Raw genomic sequence first — 23,197 nt, 5'->3', positions numbered from 1 at the left:
TTTATAAAATCATGAGGGGCATGGATAGGATAAATAGACAGGTCTTTTCCATGGGGTTAGGAATCCAGAATGAGGGGCATAGATTTAGGGTGAGAAGGGAAAGATTTAAAAAGAGACCTAAGAGCCAACTTTTTCATACAGAGGGTAGTGTGTGTATGAAATGAGCTGTCAGAGAAAGTGGAGGAGACTGGTATAGTTACAACATTTAAAAAGGTATCTGAATGGGTATATGAATAGGAAGGGTTTAGAGGAATATGGGCCAAGTGCTGGCAAATGAGACAATAATAGTTTAGGATATCCGGTCAGTATGGACGAGTCGCACCAAAGGGTCTGTTTCCATGCTATACATCTCTAAGACTCTAAGAAACAATTGAGATACAACCACACTGCTGGATGTATGACATAGGACATCTACTAGGGGAAAGATATAGAGGAGCAAATTTGCAGGGAGGTTGCTATGCACCTTGAAAGTGTGGAACTTTAATTATTCCACAATATACTGGGCTAGCAGTAATAGTATTGTCAGGTTCTCTAACCCCTGAAAGAGATAATTTGTTTCTAAAGCTATACTTTTTAGTACAAATTTTAAAATGAACTTTGCTGAACTATAGCACAGCCACTGCCAATCACAATATTTAAGTTGACTACAAAATTTTCAGCAGCAATTAGGCAGGACAAAAGCTAAAACAAGTGCCCCCAGGAATGTCACACTTTCCAATCTTCAAACTTAAAAGGACCAGGAGATGAGATGCTTCTCCAAGGCTGAGAAAATAAAGGGAGAGCTATCAACTCTTTATCCCTGAAATGGTGTGAATGGATCAGATATCCCATATAAGGAATAACGCTACTACTCAAAGCTATTGAGTCTACTTAGTTAAGTTAAAAATGATTCATCCAGGAATGCTACTGTATGACCAAACCTCACGGTACATGAAAGAGGTTCAACTGTACATTTTCTGAACCTGCTCCTCTATTCCCCCCTACCCGCACCCAAATCTGTAAAAGGCAGATATCTATGAGCATACAAATGAAAGCAAAGTAGTGCAGATCTTATAAGTCTAAAATAGAAACAACAAGTGTGGGAAAAACACAGTAGGTCTGGCAGTATCTGTCAACAGAAACTGAGGTAACCTTTCAAGTCCAGTGACTCTTTTTTTGGAGCTGACTTTGGAGTTCAAACAAAACTAACTGGATTCAAAAGGTTAATTTGATATCTCTCTCCACAAAGGCCGTCAGATCTGCTGAGTATTTTTCTCAGAACTTGCAGTTGATATTGTTATTAATATCAGTCAGCTGGGAATCTGAGCCCCACCAACGTTACAGTTCAAACCCAGGCTGAGCAAAACCTATCTCAAACTTGGACCACTTCACAACTCTGGAAGAAACTGGATGTTCATCAAAGAGATGGACCCACCTTCAACTACAATGAAGAAATTCTGCCACAAAATTCAGGCGGCACGGTGGCACAGTGGTTAGCACTGCTGCCTCACAGCGCCAGAGACCTGGGTTCAATTCCCGACTCAAGCGACTGACTGTGTGGAGTTTGCACATTCTCCCCGTGTCTGCGTGGGTTTCCTCCGGGTGCTCTGGTTTCCTCCCACAGTCCAAAGATGTGCAGGTCAGGTGAATTGGCCATGCTAAATTGCCCATAGTGTTAGGTAAAGGGGCAAATGTAGGGGAATGAGTGGGTTGCTCTTCGGCGGGTCGGTGTGGACTTGTTGGGCCGAAGGGCCTGTTTCCACACTAAGTAATCTAATCTAATCTAATCTAATCTAAAATCGCGCCTTCACTCAACTACCCTTCTCACATCCACATCCCTCGGATTTAGAAATTCTACTGGGCACTAACTTTCTGCACTCATACAAAAATCACACGCTAATGCCCATATTAAATTATTCTTAATTAATTGTAATCCCTACCTTTCTACCCTTTTCCTTTCTTAAATTTCTCTTTGTTGTATATTTCTGTGTGCATGTGTTACAACAATCATTCCTGCGTTTGAATGCATAACTAAACCCTAAACAGTGTTTGTTGGGGCCATTGAAAAATATAGGCTTCACAGAGTTTGGAACTAATACACCACAGCCTATTTCAAAAGGAGAAATAAACATGATTAAAAAGCATCTCTGCATATGGACATTAAAGTAGAGAAATTATAATAATTTAATCCAGCTCCCTCTCCCTTTTTACAACAGTATAAACAGCACAAATAAGGAGTGTCTGAAATGTGCTCATAACAGCATCACGTCAAGAACAATGGCGCTTGTGTCATTAGTTTTTGGATGGCTTTGGAAAGAATAAGGAACAACCAATAGAAATAGCTAATTAGAGGAAGGTCAACTTCAGTGATTTGAGAATGGAACTGTCTTAGGTCACTTAAAATTGAAGGGTGGCCAGTAAAGCAATAATAGAACAATAGATCACCTAAAAAAAGGAGATTGCCTTAAATGAGAGATTGGCAGTTCACATATAGGGTAATCCAAAAGGCTACTAAAGGCACATAAGAGGTAAAATGGTAGTTAAAGAACAGACCAGGGCAGGTTAAGGACCAAAAGGATCTGTAACATGGAAGCAGAGGACATAATGGACGTACTAAACGAGTGGTTTGTATCTGTCTGTATGAAGGAAGGCAATGCTGTCAAAGCCATAGCATAGATTAAACTTAAAATAGAAGCCATAACTATTAATTTAACGTGGGGCAGTGTTTTAGAGGAATAAGACAGTGTTATTTTCTGGGTCTATAGATTGTGAAGAAGCAAAAATGGCTTTTAATAGAGTGATATGTACTTGTCAGATGTGGGAGTTTAAAGAGAGTTTAAGGGTTACTGCAGATTATATCTGCTATAAATGCTGCTGACTGCGAATCTTATTAGATCGAATGGGTCGGTTGGAGAGACAATTAGAAGCAATGAGGAATTTGCAACAGCAACATTATGCGATGGACGGCAGTAATTGGGGGGGGAGGGAGAGAAAGAGTCTCAGATACTAATCTATGTGACTGTTAGCTCCTGGAAAGGGAAGAGAGGTAGGCAGCTAGTGCAGGAGTCTTTTGTGGATATACGCATTTCAATCAGGAATGCTGTTTTGGAATATGTAGGGAGTGATGGATTCTCAGGGGTATGTAGCACAAACAACTAAGTTTCTGGCTCTAATGCAACGAGGGGTATGTCAGGTTCCAAGCGATCGATTGTGTTAGGGATTCTCTAGTTCGCGGTACAGACAGACGTTTCTGTGGCCAGCAGCGAAAAATCAGAATGATGCGCTGCTTCCCTGGTGCCAGGATCAAGGATGTCTCAGACAGGAAGCAGAGTGTTCTCAAGGGGGAGAGGGGCCAGCAAGAGGTCATTGCCCACATTGGAATCAACGACATAGGAAGGGAAAAGGTTGAGATTCTGAAGGGAGATTACAGAGAGTTAGGCAAGAATTTAAAAATGAGGTCCTCGTGAGTAGTAATATCTGGATTACACCTGGTGCTACGAGTTAGCGAGGGCAGGAATAGGAGGATAGAGCAGATGAGGAGATGGTATATGGGTGAAGGATTCACATTTATGGACCATTAGAATCTCTTTTGGGGTAGAAGTGACCTGTACAAGGAAGACGGATTGCACCTAAATTTGAAAGGGACTAATATACTGGCAGGGAGATTTGAGTTTGGTGGGGGGGGGAGCTGGTGGTTGTGACCCAGGGAGATAGTGAGGAAAGAGATCAATCTGAGACTGGTACAGTTGAGAACAGAAGCGAGCCAAAAGTCAGGGCAGGCAGGGACAAGGTAGGACTAATAAATTAAACTGCATTTATTTTAATGCAAGGGGCCTAACAGGGAAGGCAGATGAACTCAGAGCATGGTTAGGAACATGGGATTAGGATATCATAGCAATTACGGAAACATGGCTCAGAGATGGGTAGGACTGGCAGCTTAATGTTCCAGGATACAAATGCTACAGGAAGGATAGAAAGGGAGGCAAGAGAGGAGGGGGAGTGGCATTTTTGATAAGGGATAGCATTACAGCTGTGCTGAGGGAGGATATTCCTGGAAATACATCCAGGGAAGTTATTTGGGCAGAACTGAGAAATAAGAATGATCATCTTATTGACATTGTATTATAGATCCCCCAATAGTCAGAGGGAAATTGAGAAACAAACTTGCAAGGAGGTCTCAGCTATCTGTAAGAAAAATAGGGTGGTTATAGTAGGGGATTTTAACTTTCCAAACATAGACTGGGACTGCCATAGTGTTAAGGGTTTAGATGGAGAGGAATTTGTTAAATGTGTACAAGACAATTTTCTGATTCAGGAGGTGGATGTACCTACTAGAGAAGGTCCAAAATTTGACTAACTCTTGGGAAATAAGGCAGAGCAGGTGACTGAGGTCTAAGCGGGGGAGCACTTTGGGGCCAGCGACCATAATTCTATTAGATTTAGAATAATGATGGAAAAGGGTAGACCAGATCTAAAAGTTGAAGCTTTAAATTAGAGAAAGGACAATTTTGACAGTATTAGGCAAGAACTTTCGAAAGCTAATTGGGGGTAGATGTTCATAGGTAAAGGGACAGCTGGAAATCGGGAAGCCCTTCAGAAATGAGATAACGAGAATCCAGAGAAAATATATTCCTGTCAGGGTGAAACGGAAGGCTGGTGGGTATAGGGAACATGGGTGACTAAAGAAATTAAGTGTTTGGTTAAGAAAAAGAAGGAAGCCTATGGAAGGTATAGACACGATAGATCGAGTAAACCCTGAGAATATTATAAAGGAAGTAGGAGTATACTTAAGAGGGAAATCAGGAGTGCAAAAAGGGGACGTGAGATAGCCTTGACAAATAAAATTAAGGAGAATCCAAAGGGTTTTTACAAATACACCAAGGACAAAAGGGTAACTAGGGAGAGAATAGGGCCCCTCAAAGATCAGCAAGGCGGCCTTTGTGTGCAGCCACAGAAAATGGGCGAGATACTAAATGAGTATTTTGCATCAGTATTTACTATAGAAAAGTATATGGAAGATATAGACTGAAGGGAACGAGATGGTGACATCTTGCAAAATGTTCATATTACAGAGGTGGTGGTGCTGGATGCCTTGAAATGCATAAAAGTGGATAAATCCCCAGGACCTCATCAGATGTACCCTAGAACTCTGTGGGAAGCGAGAGAAGTGATTGCTGGGCCTCTTGCTGAGATATTTGTATCATCAATAGTCACAGGTGAGGTGCCGGAAGACTGGAGGTTGGCTAACTACAGACCGATGAGCCTGACGTTGGTGGTGGGCAAGTTGTTGGAGGGAATCCTGAGGGATAGGATGTACATGTATTTGGAAAGGCAAGGGCTGATTAGAGATAGTCAACATGGCTTTGTGTGTGGGAAATCATGTCTCACGAACTTGACTGAGTTTTGTGAAGAAGTAACAAAGAGGATTGATGAGGGCAGAGTGGTAGATGTGATCCATATGGACTTCAGTAAGGTGTTCAACAAGGTTCCTCATGAGAGACTGGTTAGCAAGGTTAGATCTCATGGAATACAGGGAGAACTAGCCATTTGGGTATAGAACTGGCTCAAAGGTAGAAGACAGAGGGTGGTGGTGGAGGATTGTTTTTCAGGCTGGAGGCCTGTGACCAGTGGAGTGCCACATGGATCGGTGCTGGGTCCTCTACTTTTTTAATTTACATAAATGATTTGGATGTGAGCATAAGAGGTACAGTTAGTAAGTTTGCAGATGACACCAAAATTGGAGGTGGACAGCGAAGAGGGTTACCTCAGATTACAACACGATCTTGACCAGATGGGCCAATGGGCTAAGAAGTGGCAGATGGAGTTTAATTCAGATAAATGCAAGGTGCTGCATTTTGGGAAAGCAAATCTTAGCAGGACTTATCCACTTAATGGTAAGGTCCTAGGGAGTGTTGCTGAACAAAGAAACCTTGGAGTGCAGGTTCATAGCTCCTTGAAAACGGAGTCACAGGTAGACAGGATAGTAAAGGCACGTTTGGTATGCATTCCTTTATTGGTCACAGTATTGTGTACAGGAGTTGGGAGGTCATGTTGCAGCTGTACAGGACATTGGTTAGGCTACTGTTGGAGTATTGCGTGCAATTCTGGTCTCCTTCCTATCGGAAAGATGTTGTGAAACTTATAAGGGTTCAGAAAAGATTTACAAGCATGTTGCCAGGGTTGGAGGGTTTGAGCTATAGGGAGAGGCTGAACAGGCTGGAGCTGTTTTCCCTGGAGCATCGGAGAGATTTACAAAATTATGAGGGGAATGGATAAGGTAAACTCTTTTCCCTGGGGTTGGGGAGTCCAGAACTAGAGGGCATAGGTTTAGGGTGAGGGGAAGGATATAAAAGAGACCTACAGGGCAACCTTTACACACAGAGGGTGGTACGTGTATGGAATGAGCTGCCAGAGGATGTAGTGGAGGCTGGTACAATTGCAATATTTAAGAGGCATTTGGATGGGTATATGAATCGGAAGGGTTTGGAGGGATATGGGCCGGGTGCTGGCGGGTGGAACTAGACTGGGTTGGGATATCTGTTCGGCATGGATGGGTTGGACCGAAGGATCTGTTTCCATGCTGTATATCTCTATAACTCTAAGAGGCTCTTGCCAAGAGACTGGATGGCTAAAACCTGACAAAGATGAAATATTAGAAAAGGCCAAAACATACAAGCCACCAGGACAGGGTGGAATGCAAAGGACAGAGAGAAACAGGGTAGAAAACTATTTATCACCTAGGGGTGGTGACATTCCGAAATCCAGTGATTGAAAGACCATTGAGGTGGATTTAATTGTGGCTTTCAAAGGGGAATTGAATAAATACCTGGGGGGGCTACAGAGAAAAGACCAGGGAGTAGAATGAGCTCATTTACCCTTGCCAAGAGCCAGGAACTGACTTGAAGCCTGAGTGGTCTCCAGAAAAATTTCACCAGATGCTTCTCAGAAACAATCAAAAAGAAAATGAATGTCAAATCAAACAAGATAATACAAGGAAAGCTGACTAAATATTTTATGGAAGAGATTCTAAGAAGGATCCTCAATGAGAACAGGAACAAAGAAAGGCAAAAAGAAGTTAAGTCTGAGCAGCTTAAACAACCGAAGGAAGATCTGGGGACAACAAAAGGAAGTAAGGGTGTAAAGGTGGTCAAAGAAATAGAACATTGACTAGAGCTAGGGATTTTTTGTTAAATACAGTGTTCAGGGATAGTGAGGCCATAGGAATGAGAATTTAAATGTGACAGATCAGGAGGAGTGAAGATGTGCAAGGGTAGGGGCAGAGATGAATGAAACTGTGTGAAGGCCAGAAACTAATCAGCCAAGTTTGGATAAGCAGATGTTTATGGCGAGTACTGAATGGACCAGTGAAATAACAGATGAGCCAAAGACACAGCTCAAAGTCTGAGTAGCAGACGGGTTGAGACAGGGATGCAGACAGGTGGTTTGTTGCACCAGAGTGGGTATCAGAAGAACAGCTGTGCCCAGATTGTTTGCAATTTCAGCTTTCTATCTCTTCGGGCTGCAGCAGGTCCAGCGACAAAATCACTGACAAAGATACAGGCGTTGGAGAGAGATTAGCGGTGGGTAAAGCTTTCACATGTCTTTAGCTTGAGAACACTGCAGTCAATACATACAGAGGGTCTTGCAGCATGGAGGCAATGTTCCTACCTCTGACCTAGGAGGCCTGGGCTCAGGTTCGACCTTCAGGAGAGCTCTAAATTAAAACCAAGAACTACAGATGCTGGAAATCTGAAACAAAAACAGACATTTCTGGAGAAACTCAGCAAGTCTGGCAGTATCTGTGAAGAGCAACCAGAGTCAATGTTTCAGGTTCAACGACCCTTTATCAGAGTTAATTGACGAACGGACCCTGGAACTGAAACATTGACTGTTTTCTTTCCACAGATGCTGTCAGACTTGCCGAGTTTCTCTAGCAATTTTTGTTTTTAGTTCAAGAGAGATCTTGTGGTGCATTGGTAGTGTCCCTATCTCTGAACTAGGAAGCCTGAGTTTAAATCCCACCTTCTCCAAGGGTATGCAATAACATCTCTTAACAGGTTGATTAGAAAATATCTACATGGGGAAGGTGACTCATAAGTAATACAAACTACACCAAAGCATCTATTTTAACTCTAGATGACTCTTCGTCAGAGCAGAATTAAAGTGTAGAGGGGACAGCACTAACTGCTTCCTGGTCATGGTGGACATCCAATCCCTCTATTCCTCCATTCCCTACCAGGATGGTATGAGAGCTCTCGGCTTCTTCCTAAACTGGAGGCCTGAGCAATCCCAGACCCCACCACTCTCCTCTGTCTGGCTGATCCTGTTCTCTTACTAAATAACTTCTCCTTAAATTCATCTCACTTCTGCCAAGTCAAAAGAGTGACTATGGGCACTCACACGGGTTATGTAGAACAAACCTTGTTCCAGTCTTACACTGGCCCCCATCTACAATTCTTTTTCTCAGTATATCGACGACTGCTTGGTGACGCTTCATGCTCCCACCTTGAAAGCTTCATTCATTTGTCCTTCAATTTCCACCCCTCTATAACTTCCATATCATCTAATTCTGACATTTCTCTTCCATTCCTTGACCTATCTGTCTCTATTTCTAGAAATAAACTGTCCACTGTCATTCAGTGCAAAGCCACTGACACCCACAGCTACTTTCACTCCAACTAATTACGCTCCACATCCTGCAAGTATTCCACCTCATCCTCCCAGTTCCTTCACCTACATCACATCTGTTCAGATGATGCCACCTTCCAAAACAGTGCTGCTGACATGGCTTGCTTTGTCCATGACTACAGTTTCACACCCACTGTGGTAAACAGGGCCCTCTACCACATCCAACCTGTCAGCCATGCTTCTGCCCTTGCCCCTTCCCATCACTCACAGCACCGTGACCAGGCTCCCCTTGTCCTCATTTTTCATCACAACAGCCTCCGCATTCAGAAGATCATCTTCACCATTTGAGACAACTCCAGCAGAACGCCACCACTAAACACATCTTCCCCTCACTCCCCCATCTGCATTTCATAGGGATCATTCCAAGACACCCTAGTCTATTCCAGAACCACCAACACTATTCCCCCACTCCATGGCACGTTCCCAAGTAACTGCAGAAGGTGCAGCACCTGCCACACCACCTCCTCCCTGCTCACCACCCAAGGGCCCAGACAGTCTTTCCAGGTGAAACATTTCACCTGTACCTTCCTCAATCTTGTGCAATATATTTGTTACACCCAATATGGCATATTCTACATTGGAGAAACCAAACGGGGACTGGATGACCACTTTGCAGAACACCTCTAGTTTGTGCGTAAGCAGGATCCCAACTTTCCTTTAGCCGGTCATTTTAACAGTGTCCTGCTCACATGCCACATGTCTGCCGTCAGCACGCTGCACTGTCCCAGTGAATCACATTGCAAATTAGAGGAACGGCATCTCATCTTCAGACTAGACACTTTACAGTCTTCTGGACTTAGAGAGTTCAACACCTTTAAATGGCGAACATTTCTTCCTTTTCTTTCAGATTGTTTTTATGTCTCCCCTCCCCCCCATCCCACTTCCTATCCTTTCAGTTCTGCAGGAGACCTGCCATTGCTAGATTAGATTACTTACAGTGTGGAAACAGGCCCTTCGACCCAAAAAGTCCACACCAACCTGCCGAAGCGCAACCAACCCAGACCCATTCCCCTACATTTACCCCTTCACCTAACACTACGGGCAATTTTTGCAAGGTTTGTAGCTCAGGTTGAGGTTTAGGGTGTAGGTTTGATATCCAGATGTTTCATTACCTGGCTAGGTAACATCATCAGTGACGACCTCCAAGTGAAGTGAAGCTGTTGTCTCCTGCTTTCTATTTATATGTTTGTCCTGGATGGAGTTTCTGGGGTTTGTGGTGATGTCATTTCCTGTTTGTTTTCTGAAGAGTTGATAGATGGCATCTAGATCTATGTGCTTGTTTATGGCGTTGTGCTTGGAGTGCCAGGCCTCTAGGAATTCTCTGGCATATCTTTGCTTAGCCTGTCCCAGGATAGATGCTTTGTCCCAGTTGAAATGGTGGTTTTTTCCTCCGTGTGTAGGGCTACGAGGGAGAGAGGGTCGTATCTTTTTGTGGCTAGCTGTTGTGTGTGTATCCTGGTGGCTAACTTTCTTCCTACGTAATGTTTGTGGCAGTCCTTGCATGGAATTTTGTAGACGACGTTGGTTTTGTCCCTGGGTTGTACTGGGTCTTTTAAGTTTGTTAGTTTTTGTTTTGAGAGTGTTGGTGGGTTTGTGTGCTACTAGGATTCTGAGGGGTCTTAGTAGTCTGGCTGTCATTTCTGAAACTTCTTTGATGTATGGTAAGGTGGTTAGGGTTTCTGGCTGTGTTTGGTCTGTTTGTTGTGGTTTGTTCTTGAGGAATCTGCGGACTGTATTTTTTGAGTATCTGTTCTTCTTGAATATGTTGTATAGGTGGTTCTCCTATGTTTTCCAAAGTTCGTCTGTGCTGCAGTGTGTGGTGGCTCGTTGGAATAGCGTTCTGATACAGCATAGTTTGTGTGCGTTGGGATGGTTGCTGGTGTAGTTAAGTATTGGTCAGTGTTTGTCGGTTTTCTGTATACGCAGGTTTGTAGTTCTCCGTTGTCTGTTCTTTCGACTGTGACATCCAGGAATGCGAGTTTGTTGTTGGTTTCTTCCTCCTTGGTGAACTTTATGCCTTTGAGGGTGTTGTTGATGATGTTAAATGTCTCTTCTATCTTGTTTCGTTTTGTGATGACAAAGGTGTCATCTACATAGCGGACCCAGAATTTTGGGTTGATGGTTGCTAGGGCTGTTTGTTGTAGTCTTTGCATTACCGCTTCTGCTATGAATCCTGATAGTGGAGATCCCATGGGTGTACCGTTGGTTTGTAGCCCTAAACACGGAGCAAAAGAAACCAGCGAGCAAACCTACACCTTAAACTATGGGCAATTTAGCATGGCCAATTCACCTGACCTGCACATTTTTGGACTGTGGGAAGAAACCGGAGCACCCGGAGGAAACCCACGCAAACACGAGGAGAATGTCTGTGTGGAGTTTGCACAGTCGCCTGAGGCAGGAAATTGAACCCGGGTGTCTGTGCTAACCACTGTGCCGCCCATTCTCACATTCCAGTCATTTAATCTTAACTGTTCCTACAGCTATTTTAACTCAATGCTGTTCGGCCATCAGAAGCAAGAACAATCCTGTTTGCAGATAGCCCCAAATCAAGGCATTTGGCTTAAAAAAATGCAGTGACAACTCTTTCCCAGAATGGAAGTCGAATGTTTTTGATATCACATCAAAGCTTTGAGCCTCAATGTTAACAACTTTATATTTAAATAGACTAAGAGAGAGAGAGAGAGAGATATGCCAGAAAAATCAATTAGCTGGATTGCAACTTTTCTGTGAAACAAACTATTGAGCTCTAGTGAGCACTGAAAATAAAAACATTTTTTGAAAGTGGTCTTCTCGGAAGTTAATAGAATACGCCTCTTGACTATTTCAGAACTAAGGATAGGGCCAAACGACCAGTAACGTGGGTAAGTGTATCCCCACCCCCACAATAAAAGGGACGAAAATGTCTTCATTTGTGCACATTCGCATTGACCAAAACAAAACTCCCCGCCTCCTTCTGTCAACCCTCACAACCAAAGAGATTAATGTACACAGAATGGATGTAAATGTGGGAAAGCAGCCCCTGCTCCCGGCCCCTCACTGTCTGTGCTGCTGCTGCTGCTGCAGGGAGCGGGGCGGATGGCCCAGGCCCAGGCCCAGGCCCAGGCCCAGGCCCAGGCCCAGGCCCAGGCGCCTCACTCTGCCCCCGAGGCCGCACTCACTGTTTCACATTCTCGCCCAACGCCTCCGTCAACGTCTTCTTCGCCGCCTCCAGTTCGCTGACGTGAGTCGCCATGGCCGCAAAAAGGCCCGGAATTCTCCTCCGCCTCGGCAACCCCTTCAGACCCCCACCATCACTCGGCCCATCCCGCTCGGGCGGACACCCACCGTCGACGACATCCCAGCACCACCCCCTACCGGACTGGAGGACTAGCTCCGCCTCGCCCCCTGCCGTCCTGGAGGACCCAGCTCCGCCTCTCCCCGCCCCCTGCCGTACTGGAGGACCCAGCTCCGCCTCTCCCCGCCCCCTGCCGTCCTGGAGGACCCAGCTCCGCTTCTCCCCGCCCCCTACTGGCCTGGAGGACCCAGCTCCGCCTCTCCCCGCCCCCTTCCGGACTGGAGGACCCAGCTCCGCTTCTCCCCGCCCCCTACCGGACTGGAGGACTAGCTCCGCCTTGCCCCCTGCCGTCCTGGAGGACCCAGCTCCGCCTCGCCCCCCTGCCGTACTGGAGGACCCAGCTCCGCCTCTCCCCGCCCCCTTCCGGACTGGAGGACCCAGCTCCGCTTCTCCCCGCCCCCTTCCGGACTGGAGGACCCAGCTCCGCCTCTCCCCGCCCCCTTCCGGACTGGAGGACCCAGCTCCGCCTCTCCCCGCCCCCTTCCGGACTGGAGGACCCAGCTCCGCCTCTCCCCGCCCCCTTCCGGACTGGAGGACCCAGCTCCGCCTCTCCCCGCCCCCTTCCGGACTGGAGGACCCAGCTCCGCCTCTCCCCGCCCCCTTCCGGACTGGAGGACCCAGCTCCGCTTCCCCCCGCCCCCTACTGGCCTGGAGGACCCAGCTCCGCCTCTCCCCGCCCCCTTCCGGACTGGAGGACCCAGCTCCGCTTCTCCCCACCCCGTACCGGCCTGGAGGACCAGCTCCGCTTCGCCCCCTGCCGTCCTGGAGGACCAGCTCAGCCCTGCTGCCTGCCGTCCTGGAACACCTAGCTCAGTCTCGCCCCCTGCCGTCCTGGAGGACCAGTTCATCCCTGGTGCCTGCCGTCCTGGAGGACCAGTTCAGCCCTGGTGCCTGGAAGGTGGAAGGATTCATAAGACCATAAGACATAGGAAAAATTAGGCCTTTTAGCCCAGCCCCATTGTCCTGCTTTCTCCCCGTAACCCTAGATCTCTTTGATAATCAAGAACCTACCTATTTCAGTCTTAAATATACACAGTGACTTGGCCTCCACATCCTTCAGTGGCAATGAATTCCATAGATTCACCACTCTCCCGGTTGAAAAAGTTTCTCCTTATCTCCGTTCTGAAGGGTCTTCCCTTTACTCTCAGGCTGTGCCCTCAGCTCCTAGTCCCTCCTACCAGTGGGAACGTCTTCCCAACAGTCACTCTGTCTAGGCCATTCAGGATTTTGTAAGTTTCAATTAGATCCCCTGGGCATCCTTCTAAACTCCATCTAGTCCCAGAGTTCTCAGAAGTTCCTCAAACATTCGTGGAACTGGATGGATACCAGTAACTGGAGTAGTTCTTTCTGTACACCCCACAACAGCATAGGGGATATAGAGTATATTATTGACCATCATGAAAGTATCTAGCCATCTGTATGCATTTACAAAGAAAGTATGTCCATTTATGTGATGCCTCCCCTGTCATTAAGATCTCTTGGAACTCCTTCCCAACCATAAAAGTCCTAGTTGAAGTGTACTTACTGCCCTAATTAGAATAGGGTTACGGGGAGAAAGCAGGACAGTGGGGGTTGGGCTGAAAGGCCTGATTTTTCCTATGTCTTATGGCCCTATGAATCCATCCACCTTCCAGGTATTATGAATCCCTCCATGTCATTGCTGAGGAACAGGTCAATCCCATAGCATATCAATGAGCTAGATGACCAGACTTTTAATTTTAGTCGTAAGATAAATATTGGCCAGGACACTCGGGAGAGTGTCCTGCCCTTATTTGAATATCGGCAGGGCATCAGCACTTAAAAGTTCATCCGAATGACCAGATAGGATCTTTGTTGACTCACTGCTTTGAAAGACATGTGGCTCATTCAAACCTGATTTGCCATTCAATAAGGTAATGTCTGACCATTCACCTCAGCTCCATGTTTGGTGTGTGTGCTGGACTGTTTCTCCCAGGTTTGCTGGGTGCTCTGTTGGTTTCGGAGGATGAATGGTGGCGGGCTGGATGCCACTTGAGTGCAGGCCAGAAGGGTTATGTGAAGGGCTGTGGCAGGCTGAAGAGGAGGACGGGAAAAGATGAAAGGAAGCGGGGAGGGAAAATTCTGTCAGCAGCTGAAGTTTTAGATGAACTATCAGTAGAACCCACACATTCCCTAGAACGTGGTGGTTTCCTGTTTTGATGTAGAATTGGGGACTGTACTACTGTTCCTGAATTTGCAGCCCAGACAATGCATGTCCTAAATATGTTATATACCTTGGATAGGCCTCTTTGGCCTTCATGGTTCAGTCTTTGGAAGATAGATCTTTTGCTCAACTGACTGTATTTTCCAAAAGAGATTTTAATTCTGATTCCCAGGTGTTGCTGTACACTAGGAGGTTGTCCAGGCCCACCAAACAGTTAGGTAAGGCTGACACTATCTTGTTCATCAGCCTTTGAAAGGTACCTGGGGTATTTCAGAGTCCGAATCGAATGATTTGACTCTGGTATGAACCATCAAGAGATGCAAAGGTGAGGATTTCCTTTGCAAATGGAGACAATGGAATCTGTCAGTACCCCTAGAGTAAATCTACAGGTCGTTATGTTATAACGCGCGTTTTATAAACGTGAATTTGCTGTAACATGATTGACAAATTGCAGACGTGGTTTCTTCAGCTCAAACTTTTAAAACATGTGCTGGCTGTAACATGATTCCAGTGCCAACACTTCAAGCACTGTTTCTAAAGCGCAAGTTTTCTATAACGTAATCATCGCGTTATAAAAGAACTGACTGTATCTTGGTAATACAGGCTGCTTTATCTATGCAGTCTGCAAGCCAAGGCTATTAGGTATGTGTCTGCTCTGGTTACGCATTAACTTTTCTCCCTGATCAAATGCCTCAATCAGATATTCACGTCCCCAGGTTTTTTGGCTCCTTTGTACCAGCCTCTGAACTGGGCCTTTAAGGGTTCACTTGCTATTAGTAGAGCATGAACATGTAGACTCTTGGCTGAAAGGTTCAGACCCTGGCATGTTGACTGTCTTTTGTTTCAGAATCAAGAATGTGGTGCTGGAAAAGCACAGCAGGTCAGGCAGCATCCGAGTAGTAGGAGCCTTTCATCCTTTTGTTTCAGAATGTTTGGGAGATTTTCAAATGTTTTCCGACCACTTCACAAGTCAGCGGGGGTCAGTCTCTGAATCTCCTTTGAGGCCCACCATGGAGACTTCCTCCTGTTCCAGGTTTTTTTTTAATCAACCCTACTCAGAGACGGCATTGCAGAGTGGGCGGCACGGTGGCACAGTGGTTAGCACTGCTGCCTCACAGCGCCAGAGATCCGGGTTTCAATTCCCGCCTCAGGCGACTGACTGTGTGGAGTTTGCACGTTCTCCCCGTGTCTGCATGGGTTTCCTCCGGGTGCTCCAGTTTCCTCCCACAGTCCAAAGATGTGCAGGTCAGGTGAATTGGCCATGCTAAATTGCCCGTAGTGTTAGGTAAGGGGTAGATGTAGATGTCGGGGTATGGGTGGGTTACGCTTCGGCGGGGCGGTGTGGACTTGTTGGGCCGAAGGGCCTGTTTCCACACTGTAAGTAATCTAATCTAAGTAATCTAATCTAATCTAAACCTCTGGAGCAGACTGGATTTGAACCCGGGTCTCCTGGCATAGAGATAAGGACATTACCTCTATGCTGCAAGAGCCCTGCTCATTCTGTTTTGGATATTCTCGAATCAACCTGAATTAGCTGTCACACCTCTGGAGAGAATGGGACTTGAACCTAAGCCACCTCGTCCAGAGGTAGGGACACTACCACTACACCACAAGAGCTCCCTCATTCTATTCCAAAGTCCTCTCCTTGATTAGTTTCAGGGGCTCTTAAACTCGATGCTCAAGAGCTTGATGCTCATAAATTATTCAAACGCAAACCGAGTGGACTCACTGATTGGGTGTGATGTGGCAAACAGAAAAACCGTCTAGTCCTTTATCCCAATCATGTGGATATTCATGGCAATATGTCCTGATCATTGTTGTCAGGGTCTAGTGGTGCCATTCCAGCACTCCACATGTCACAGCCAGGTCATCCATTACGTCCTGGAATATTTTGTACACGAATTTGGAACCTTGGCCTGACTAGATCTCTGGGCAGAACATACTGGCTGTAGAATTGGGTCAGTTCTCTCAAATGCTGGCTAATGCAGACTTGGGATTTTGAATCTATTCAGCTGGCCACAATATTTCGCCACCATAGCTCAGCAGTAACGGTGAACCTGAGGGAATCACTGCTCATTCCTCACTTCCAGGTCAGTGAGGGGGTCTCCATTTCTGCATCAGCATCTTCTTGTAGCAGCATTCAGAGACCACTTCTGTCAGGGTGAGCAGTTGGAGCTGATGTTTTTAACAGTGGGTCAGCTTGTTGTGCTGCTACCACGGAAGTCCATTTATTATCTCCTTGGGTTCTTCTAGACTTCCAAAAAAGATTCAGCTCATCTGATCAGAGGATAGTCTGTTTACAATGTCCTTCCATTCTATTGGCCTCAGTCTCTATCTGTAAATTGCTGGCCACTCCTTTTAACATTTTGCATTTGCTGGCTTTCAGGGGAAATTCTAAACTTAAAATCTTTGTCTGGAGGTCATAGATTTAAGGTGAGAGAGGCAGGCTTTACAAAGAGGCCTGAGAGGTAACTTTTTCAAATGGAGGGTGGTGCATGCATGGAGTGAGCTGTCAGAGGAACAGTGGAGGCAGGCACAATTACAACAATTATAAAGGATCTGAACGGGTATATGAATTCGAAAGGTTTACAGGGATATGGATCAAGTGCTGGCAAGTGGGACTAGGTCAGATTGGGATGTTTGGTCAGCATGGATGAGATGGACCGAAGAGTCTTTTGTGACAAAGCTGCTCCTTTAACAAGGTCATGCAGTCCTTGTCTTTTTCCAGAGAGGTCATAAATGTCACAGACTCCGAAAAGTCTGGGGTTAAGGGTTTTAGGGCCAATTTGATTATAGCTAACAGATACTGCCTCAGGAAGAGGCTTTCAAGTTTTAAACGAAACACTTGTACAAGGAAAGGGGAGTGCCAGTTCTCCCTAGTCAGCTTTACTCTGATTTTTTTAAAGCAGTAGTGTGAAAGGAAGGCTGTTGGACACAGAGGCATGTCCAGGCTGGCACACTCTCTCTGCCTCTATCCTGTAAGAACCTGTGTTTGATTTTAACTTTTGTGCCAAGGGGTGTTTATGGGGATTGTTGCAAGTATTTGGAACAGCATCATTAAGTTGGGATGGTCTGTTGGGTTTTCAGAGAGGTTAGGTTATTCAGTATTCTGTTTTCTGTTGTTTGTGTTTCATTCAGTGGTCCTGTAAGTAAATTCTGTTTTGTTATTTGACCAGCTGATTCGCTCTGGAATATCCACTCTACACATGCTTAAAACAACTAGCAAAGTTAGGGTGTGGGCTACATTCTTGAAATGTTTTGAGGGGGTCTGGCCTGGTCCATAACAGATTGGGGGCTTGTCCAGGATTTGTTCTGTAGTTCCAAACTGGGATTAGAGTTGTTGGACTCGAAGGCAGCGAGTAGTATGTGTTCATGTCTTTTGTTCCGGGTGTTGAATTCGGTTGGTTTAAACAATGCTCGGGATAGCAATGGCTCTTTCACTCTTTCACTAAGAGTTTTCTGGGGGTGGAAGAAGTGTCCTTCGGGGTTTTACAAAAAGTGATTAAGGCCAAGCTATGAGCAGATAAGCTGAAGTTGGAGCTGCCTCCTCCCATGAGGAAAGGAGAGATAATTACAGTAATACCTCAGTATTTAAATTTGCTGGAAACACCATCAGAATCTTTAGAGATGGCTAAAATTCAATTGAAAATTAAGCAGTTTGAGTTAGAGGCAAAAGACAAGGAATTGCGATTAAAAGCAGAAGAGAGAGAAAAGGAAAGAGAGAAAAAGAAGAGAGTGAAACGGAAAGCAGAGGAGAAGAGAGAGAAAAGGAGAGAGAGAGAAAGGGAGAAAGAGGGAGAATTTGAACTTTAGAAATTGGCACTTAGACAGGAGTTCGAAAATTTACTTTCTGAAGTAGTGAGAACTCATGTGGAAGAGCAGAGAGTTAAAACAACAAGGTTAGCAGCTGAAATGGTTGATGATTATGAGCTGGTTTATAAATCAAAGTTTGGCTTCCAGAATCAATTTCAACCTGAGAGGGATAGAAATTGGGGAAAAGAGAAATCTTCACATGGAAAGGGAAAGGTTTATCTCGATGAAGATCATAAGGATAACTTACCACAGGGTAAAAAAGAAACCCTTTATGGGGACAGAGAAGTTAAAAAGCTTACACTGCAATAAAGTAAGCCACATGAAATCACAATGTTGATGGGTTAGGAAAAGCGCTGGGAAGCAAGATGTAGAAAAACAGGATAAACCAGTTGGACTGGCATAGTGCAGGCTAGAAAGCTGCACCAGAATGTACAACCTGGTTGGAGATTGGTTAAGGAGGAAGTGCCAGATCTGTTTTAACCATATACCTGCAAAGGTAAGACTTATTGCATAGGCCAGGAGCAGCAGGTAAAGAGGTTACAATATTAAGAGACATAGGATCCTCTTCATATGTGAATCTGAAAGATGAGGAGATATGTACTTCTGAAGGACTATCGTCAGAAAAGGTACTAGTAAAGGGAATTCTCAGTGAAACAAAAAGTGCTCAGTTATGTAGAGTGAGGTTAGAGTGTCCAGTGAAGAGTGGAGAAGTCGTGGTAGGGGTGCTGGAAAAGTCTCAGATCCAGGAACACAATTTGTCCTTGCTAACAATATAGCTGATTCACTGGTAGGAGTGCTGCCTACCGTGGTTGAAAAGCCAGTAGAAACTCAGGCAACTGAACTATTGCAGGACACATCCGCGATGTTTCCTGATTGTGTGGTAACGAGGTCACAAGGTCACCAGCTGAAACAGGAGAGATCAAAGAGCACAGATAAGAAAGTTGAAGTGGAATTAACAGAGACCCTGTTTGATCAGATGGTTGGAACAAACTGGGAGCAGATATATGACAATGCAAACATCTTTAGCTCAGATAAATTAACTGAGTTACAACAGAAAGACGAAAATTTTAAGCAATTGTATCAAAAGGCATACTCAGAAAAAAATCCGAATGTATCCCTGAATGTTATTATCGTAAAAAGTATATCTTAATGAAGAAATAGAGACCATCACGTATTCAGGCCAATGAGAAATGGGCAAAAGTTCATCAAATCATATTGTCAATGGGTTATAAAATGGAGGTGTTGCGAGTGACACATGAGCTATCACTTGGTCATTTAGGATTGAGGAAAAGCTAAAATACAAATACATTTTTATTGGCCTCCTCTGCACAAGGATGTGGTTGAATTTTGCCAGACATATCATACGTATCAGGTAATTGGAAAACCACAGGCAGTAATAAAACCCGCACCTTTAATACCTACTCCTGCACTTGAGGAACCCTTTACAAGAGCCTTAATTGATTGCTTAGGTCCCCGACCTCAAACAAAAAGTGGGAATCAGTATTTGTTCACAATAATGAATTTGTCGACAAGATTTCCAGAGGCCGTTCCATTACGCAATATCACAGGTAAAAGGATTGTAGAGGAATTACTCAACCTTTTCATTGAATACGGATTACCGACAGAGATACAATCAGATCAAGGGTCAAACTTCACATCAAAATTATTCAAGGAAGTTATGGACAGCTTAGGAATCAAACAATTTAAATCTACTGCGTACCATCCAGAATTGCAGGAAGTGCTATAAAGGTGACATCAGACATTAAAGACCATGTCGAGGGCTTATAGTCAAGACTATCCAGATGATTGGAATGAGGGAATTCTGTTTGTACTTTTTGCATTCAGACATACACCAAATGAATCGACCAAATTCAGTCCATTTGAATTAGTTTTGGGGCATGAAGTGAGAGGACCGTTAAAATTGATTCAGGAGAAATTGTTAAGTCAGAATTCACAGACCACATATTGGGATTGTGTGTCAAATTTAGGGAACAATTAAAAAGGACTGGGGAGTTGGCTAGACAGCATCAAAAAATATCACAGCATACAATGAAACAGAAAGCAGACAAGAAATCAAAAACTTGCAATTTTTCTATCAGGGATAAGGTGTTACTGTTACTTCCAGAGATACATTAACCTTTAAAAGCATGGTTTAGTGGACCTTATCAAGTTGAGTGAGGTGGACTACTTGATAGGGACTCCAGATAGAAAATAAGTCTCATAGAGTGTGACATGTGAATATGCTCAAAAAGTATTTGATAGGGAAGGAAAGCAAAAGGAGAATGTGTTATTGATCACAACATAGAGGGAAGAACCAAGATCAGAGGATTCTGAGTTGGACGTTCCTCAAATTAAATTGGACAATGCACAAGTTGTCAAAAATTGAGATAAATTATTGAGTAACCTTCCAGAAGAAAATCAAAATGGCTTGAAAGAGTTATTACTTTCATATGGGAAGATATGTCAAAATAAGCTAGGATGTACTAACCTAATTATGTATAATGTAGATATAGGAGAAGCTTTTCTAATTAAGCAACATCCTTATAGGCATAACCCTCTAAAGTTGGCACAGGTTCAAAAGGAGAAAGTGAGGACTGCAGATGCTGGAGATCAGAGCTGAAAATGTATTGCTGGAAAAGCGCAGCAGGTCAGGCAGCATCCAAGGAACAGGAGAATCGATGTTTCGGGCATAAGCCCTTCTTCAGGAATGAGGAAAGTGTGTCCAGCAGGCTAAAATAAAAGGTAGGGAGGAGGGACTTGGGGGAGGGGCGTTGGAAATGCCATAGGTGGAAGGAGGTCAAGGTGAGGGTGATAGGCCAGAGTGGGGTGGGGGCGGAGAGGTCAGGAAGAAGATTGCAGGTTAGGAAGGTGGTGCTGAGTTCGAGGGATTTGACTGAGACAAGGTGGGGGGAGGGGAAATGAGGAAACTGGAGAAAACTGAGTTTATCCCTTGTGGTTGGAGGGTTCCTAGGCGGAAGATGAGGCGCTCTTCCTCCAACCGTCGTGTTGCTATGGTCTGGCGATGAAGGAGTCCAAGGACCAGCATGTCCTTGGTGGAGTGGGAGGGGGAGTTGAAGTGTTGAGCTACAGGGTGGTTGGGTTGGTTGGTCCGGGTGTCCCAGAGGTGTTCTCTGAAATGTTCCGCAAGTAGGCGGCCTGTCTCCCCAATATAGAGGAGGCCACATCGGGTGCAGCGGATGCAATAAATGATGTGTGTGGAGGTGCAGGTGAATTTGTGGCGGATATGGAAGTATTCCTTGGGGCCTTGGAGGGAAGTAAGGGGGGAGGTGTGGGCGCAAGTTTTGCATTTCTTGCGGTTGCAGGGGAAGGTGCCGGGAGTGGAGGTTGGGTTGGTGGGGGGTGTGGACCTGACGAGGGAGTCACGGAGGGAGTGGTCTTTTCGGAACACCGATAGGGGAGGGAAGGGAAATATGTCCCTGGTGGTGGGGTCCGTTTGGAGGTGGCGGAAATGACGGCGGATGATACGCTGTACGTGGAGGTTGGTGGAGTGGTAGGTGAGGACCAGTGGGGTTCTGTCCTGGTGGCGGTTGGAGGGGCGGGGCTCAAGGGCGGAGGAGCGGGAAGTGGAAGAGATGCGGTGGAGAGCATCGTCGACTACGTCTGGGGGGAAATTGCGGTCCTTGAAGAAGGAGGCCATCTGGGTTGTACGGTTTTGGAACTGGTATTTCGGATTTGTTGGAGGTACTGATTGTCCTGGTTGGGTCCAAATTTTGTTGGTCGGACAAACCGTATCGCACCAATCGCACTTCCAACGCCCCTCCCCTAAGTGCCTCCTCCCTACCTTTTATCTTAGCCTGCTGGACACACTTTCCTCATTCCTGAAGAAGGGCTGATGCCTGAAACGTCGATTCTCCTGTTCCTTGGATGCTGCCTGACCTGCTGCGCTTTTCCAGCAACACATTTTCAGCACAGGTTCAAAAGGACATTGAACACATGCTCCAAGACATAATCAAAGTAAGTTACAGTGAGTGGAGCTCACCCACAGGCATGGTATCAAAACTAGATGGTACCCAATGGTTGTGTGGACTATTGCAAAATCAATGCAGTTACAAAGACTGATGCATATCCGATCCTGTGTTTGCAAGACTGAGAAGGTGGGACAAGCAACTTATATTTCTAAGTTGAACTTTCTCAGAGGATACTTTGTCAGAAAGGGCGAAGGCAATTTCGGCTTTTGTAACACCAAATGGACTGCATCAGTTTAGAGTCATGCCATTTGTTATGAAAAATGTGTCAGCCACACCTCAGAGACTAACCAATGTGGTCATTGCCGCACTACCCAACTGTGTCATATATCTCAATACCTGGTGATTTTTAGTCGCACATGGAAGGAACATTTACGACATTTATCAGATTTGTTCGTTCGACTTTGGAAGGCAGGCTTGGTGATAAACCTGGCTAAAAAGTGAATTTACCAAAGCCCATGTCATCTTCCTAGACCATGTTATTGGACATGGACAAATGGCCCCATGGGATGCAAAAACAAAGGTAATTGGGGAGTTTCCCGTTCCTCGACAAAAAGAACAGTACTACAGTTCCTGGGATTGAATGGATTTTATTAAAAATTTGTACCAAATTTTAGCAGTGTGGCTGCACCACTCACAGAATTACTAATGAAAGGCAAGAAGTTTCAGTGGACAGTGGACTGTCAGAAGGCATTTGACAGCCTGAAAGCTGTGTTAGCCATTGCCCCAGTGTTAGCCAAACCTAATTACACAAAGCCATTCAAGGTGACTATCGATGCAAGTGATTTGAGTATCAGTTCTGTGCTCTTGCAAGAAGACAACGAGAAGATAGAAAGACCTATCGGGTATTTCTCCAGGAAGCTGAACACTCATCAGCAGAAATATTTGACTGTTGAGAAGTAGACTTTGAGCTTTAGCATCACAACATTTCAGTATTTATGTTACCAGTAACATATTTAAGACAATCATACACACTGATCGTAATCCATTGAAGTTTGTGAAGAAATTTAACGACAAAAATGCCAGACTGTTTAGATGGAGCTTGTCGTTATAGCCATTCAGTTTGAAAATTGCGCATGTGGCAGGGTGGGAAAATGGGATTGTTGACACATTGTCAAGACTTGAGTGAGAAATGGAAGCTTTAGGTGGCAGGAGCACAACAGACTGAAACGGAATATAGCTGTGCATGTTTGCACAATATAATGTGTATGGTGT

At 45.1% G+C, this 23,197-nt stretch overlaps 1 protein-coding gene across 1 annotated transcript in view; it reads right to left on the bottom strand.

The window, feature by feature from the left end:
* Positions 1-12,009, bottom strand: part of tada1 (transcriptional adaptor 1) — a 72,375-nt gene extending 60,366 nt beyond the window's left edge. The window contains exon 1 of the mRNA XM_072573537.1: positions 11,826-12,009. Within this exon, the coding sequence (XP_072429638.1) occupies positions 11,826-11,899 (74 nt within the window). The 5' untranslated portion in view covers positions 11,900-12,009. The remainder of the gene's footprint in view (positions 1-11,825) is intronic.
* Between the last annotated feature and the right edge of the window lie 11,188 nt (positions 12,010-23,197).

This window comes from Chiloscyllium punctatum, chromosome 7, assembly GCF_047496795.1.
Source record: "Chiloscyllium punctatum isolate Juve2018m chromosome 7, sChiPun1.3, whole genome shotgun sequence".
Classification (NCBI taxonomy): Eukaryota; Metazoa; Chordata; class Chondrichthyes; order Orectolobiformes; family Hemiscylliidae; genus Chiloscyllium; species Chiloscyllium punctatum.
The sequence above is the reverse complement of the archived record's forward strand: the minus strand, read 5'-3'. Positions and strand labels throughout refer to the sequence as shown.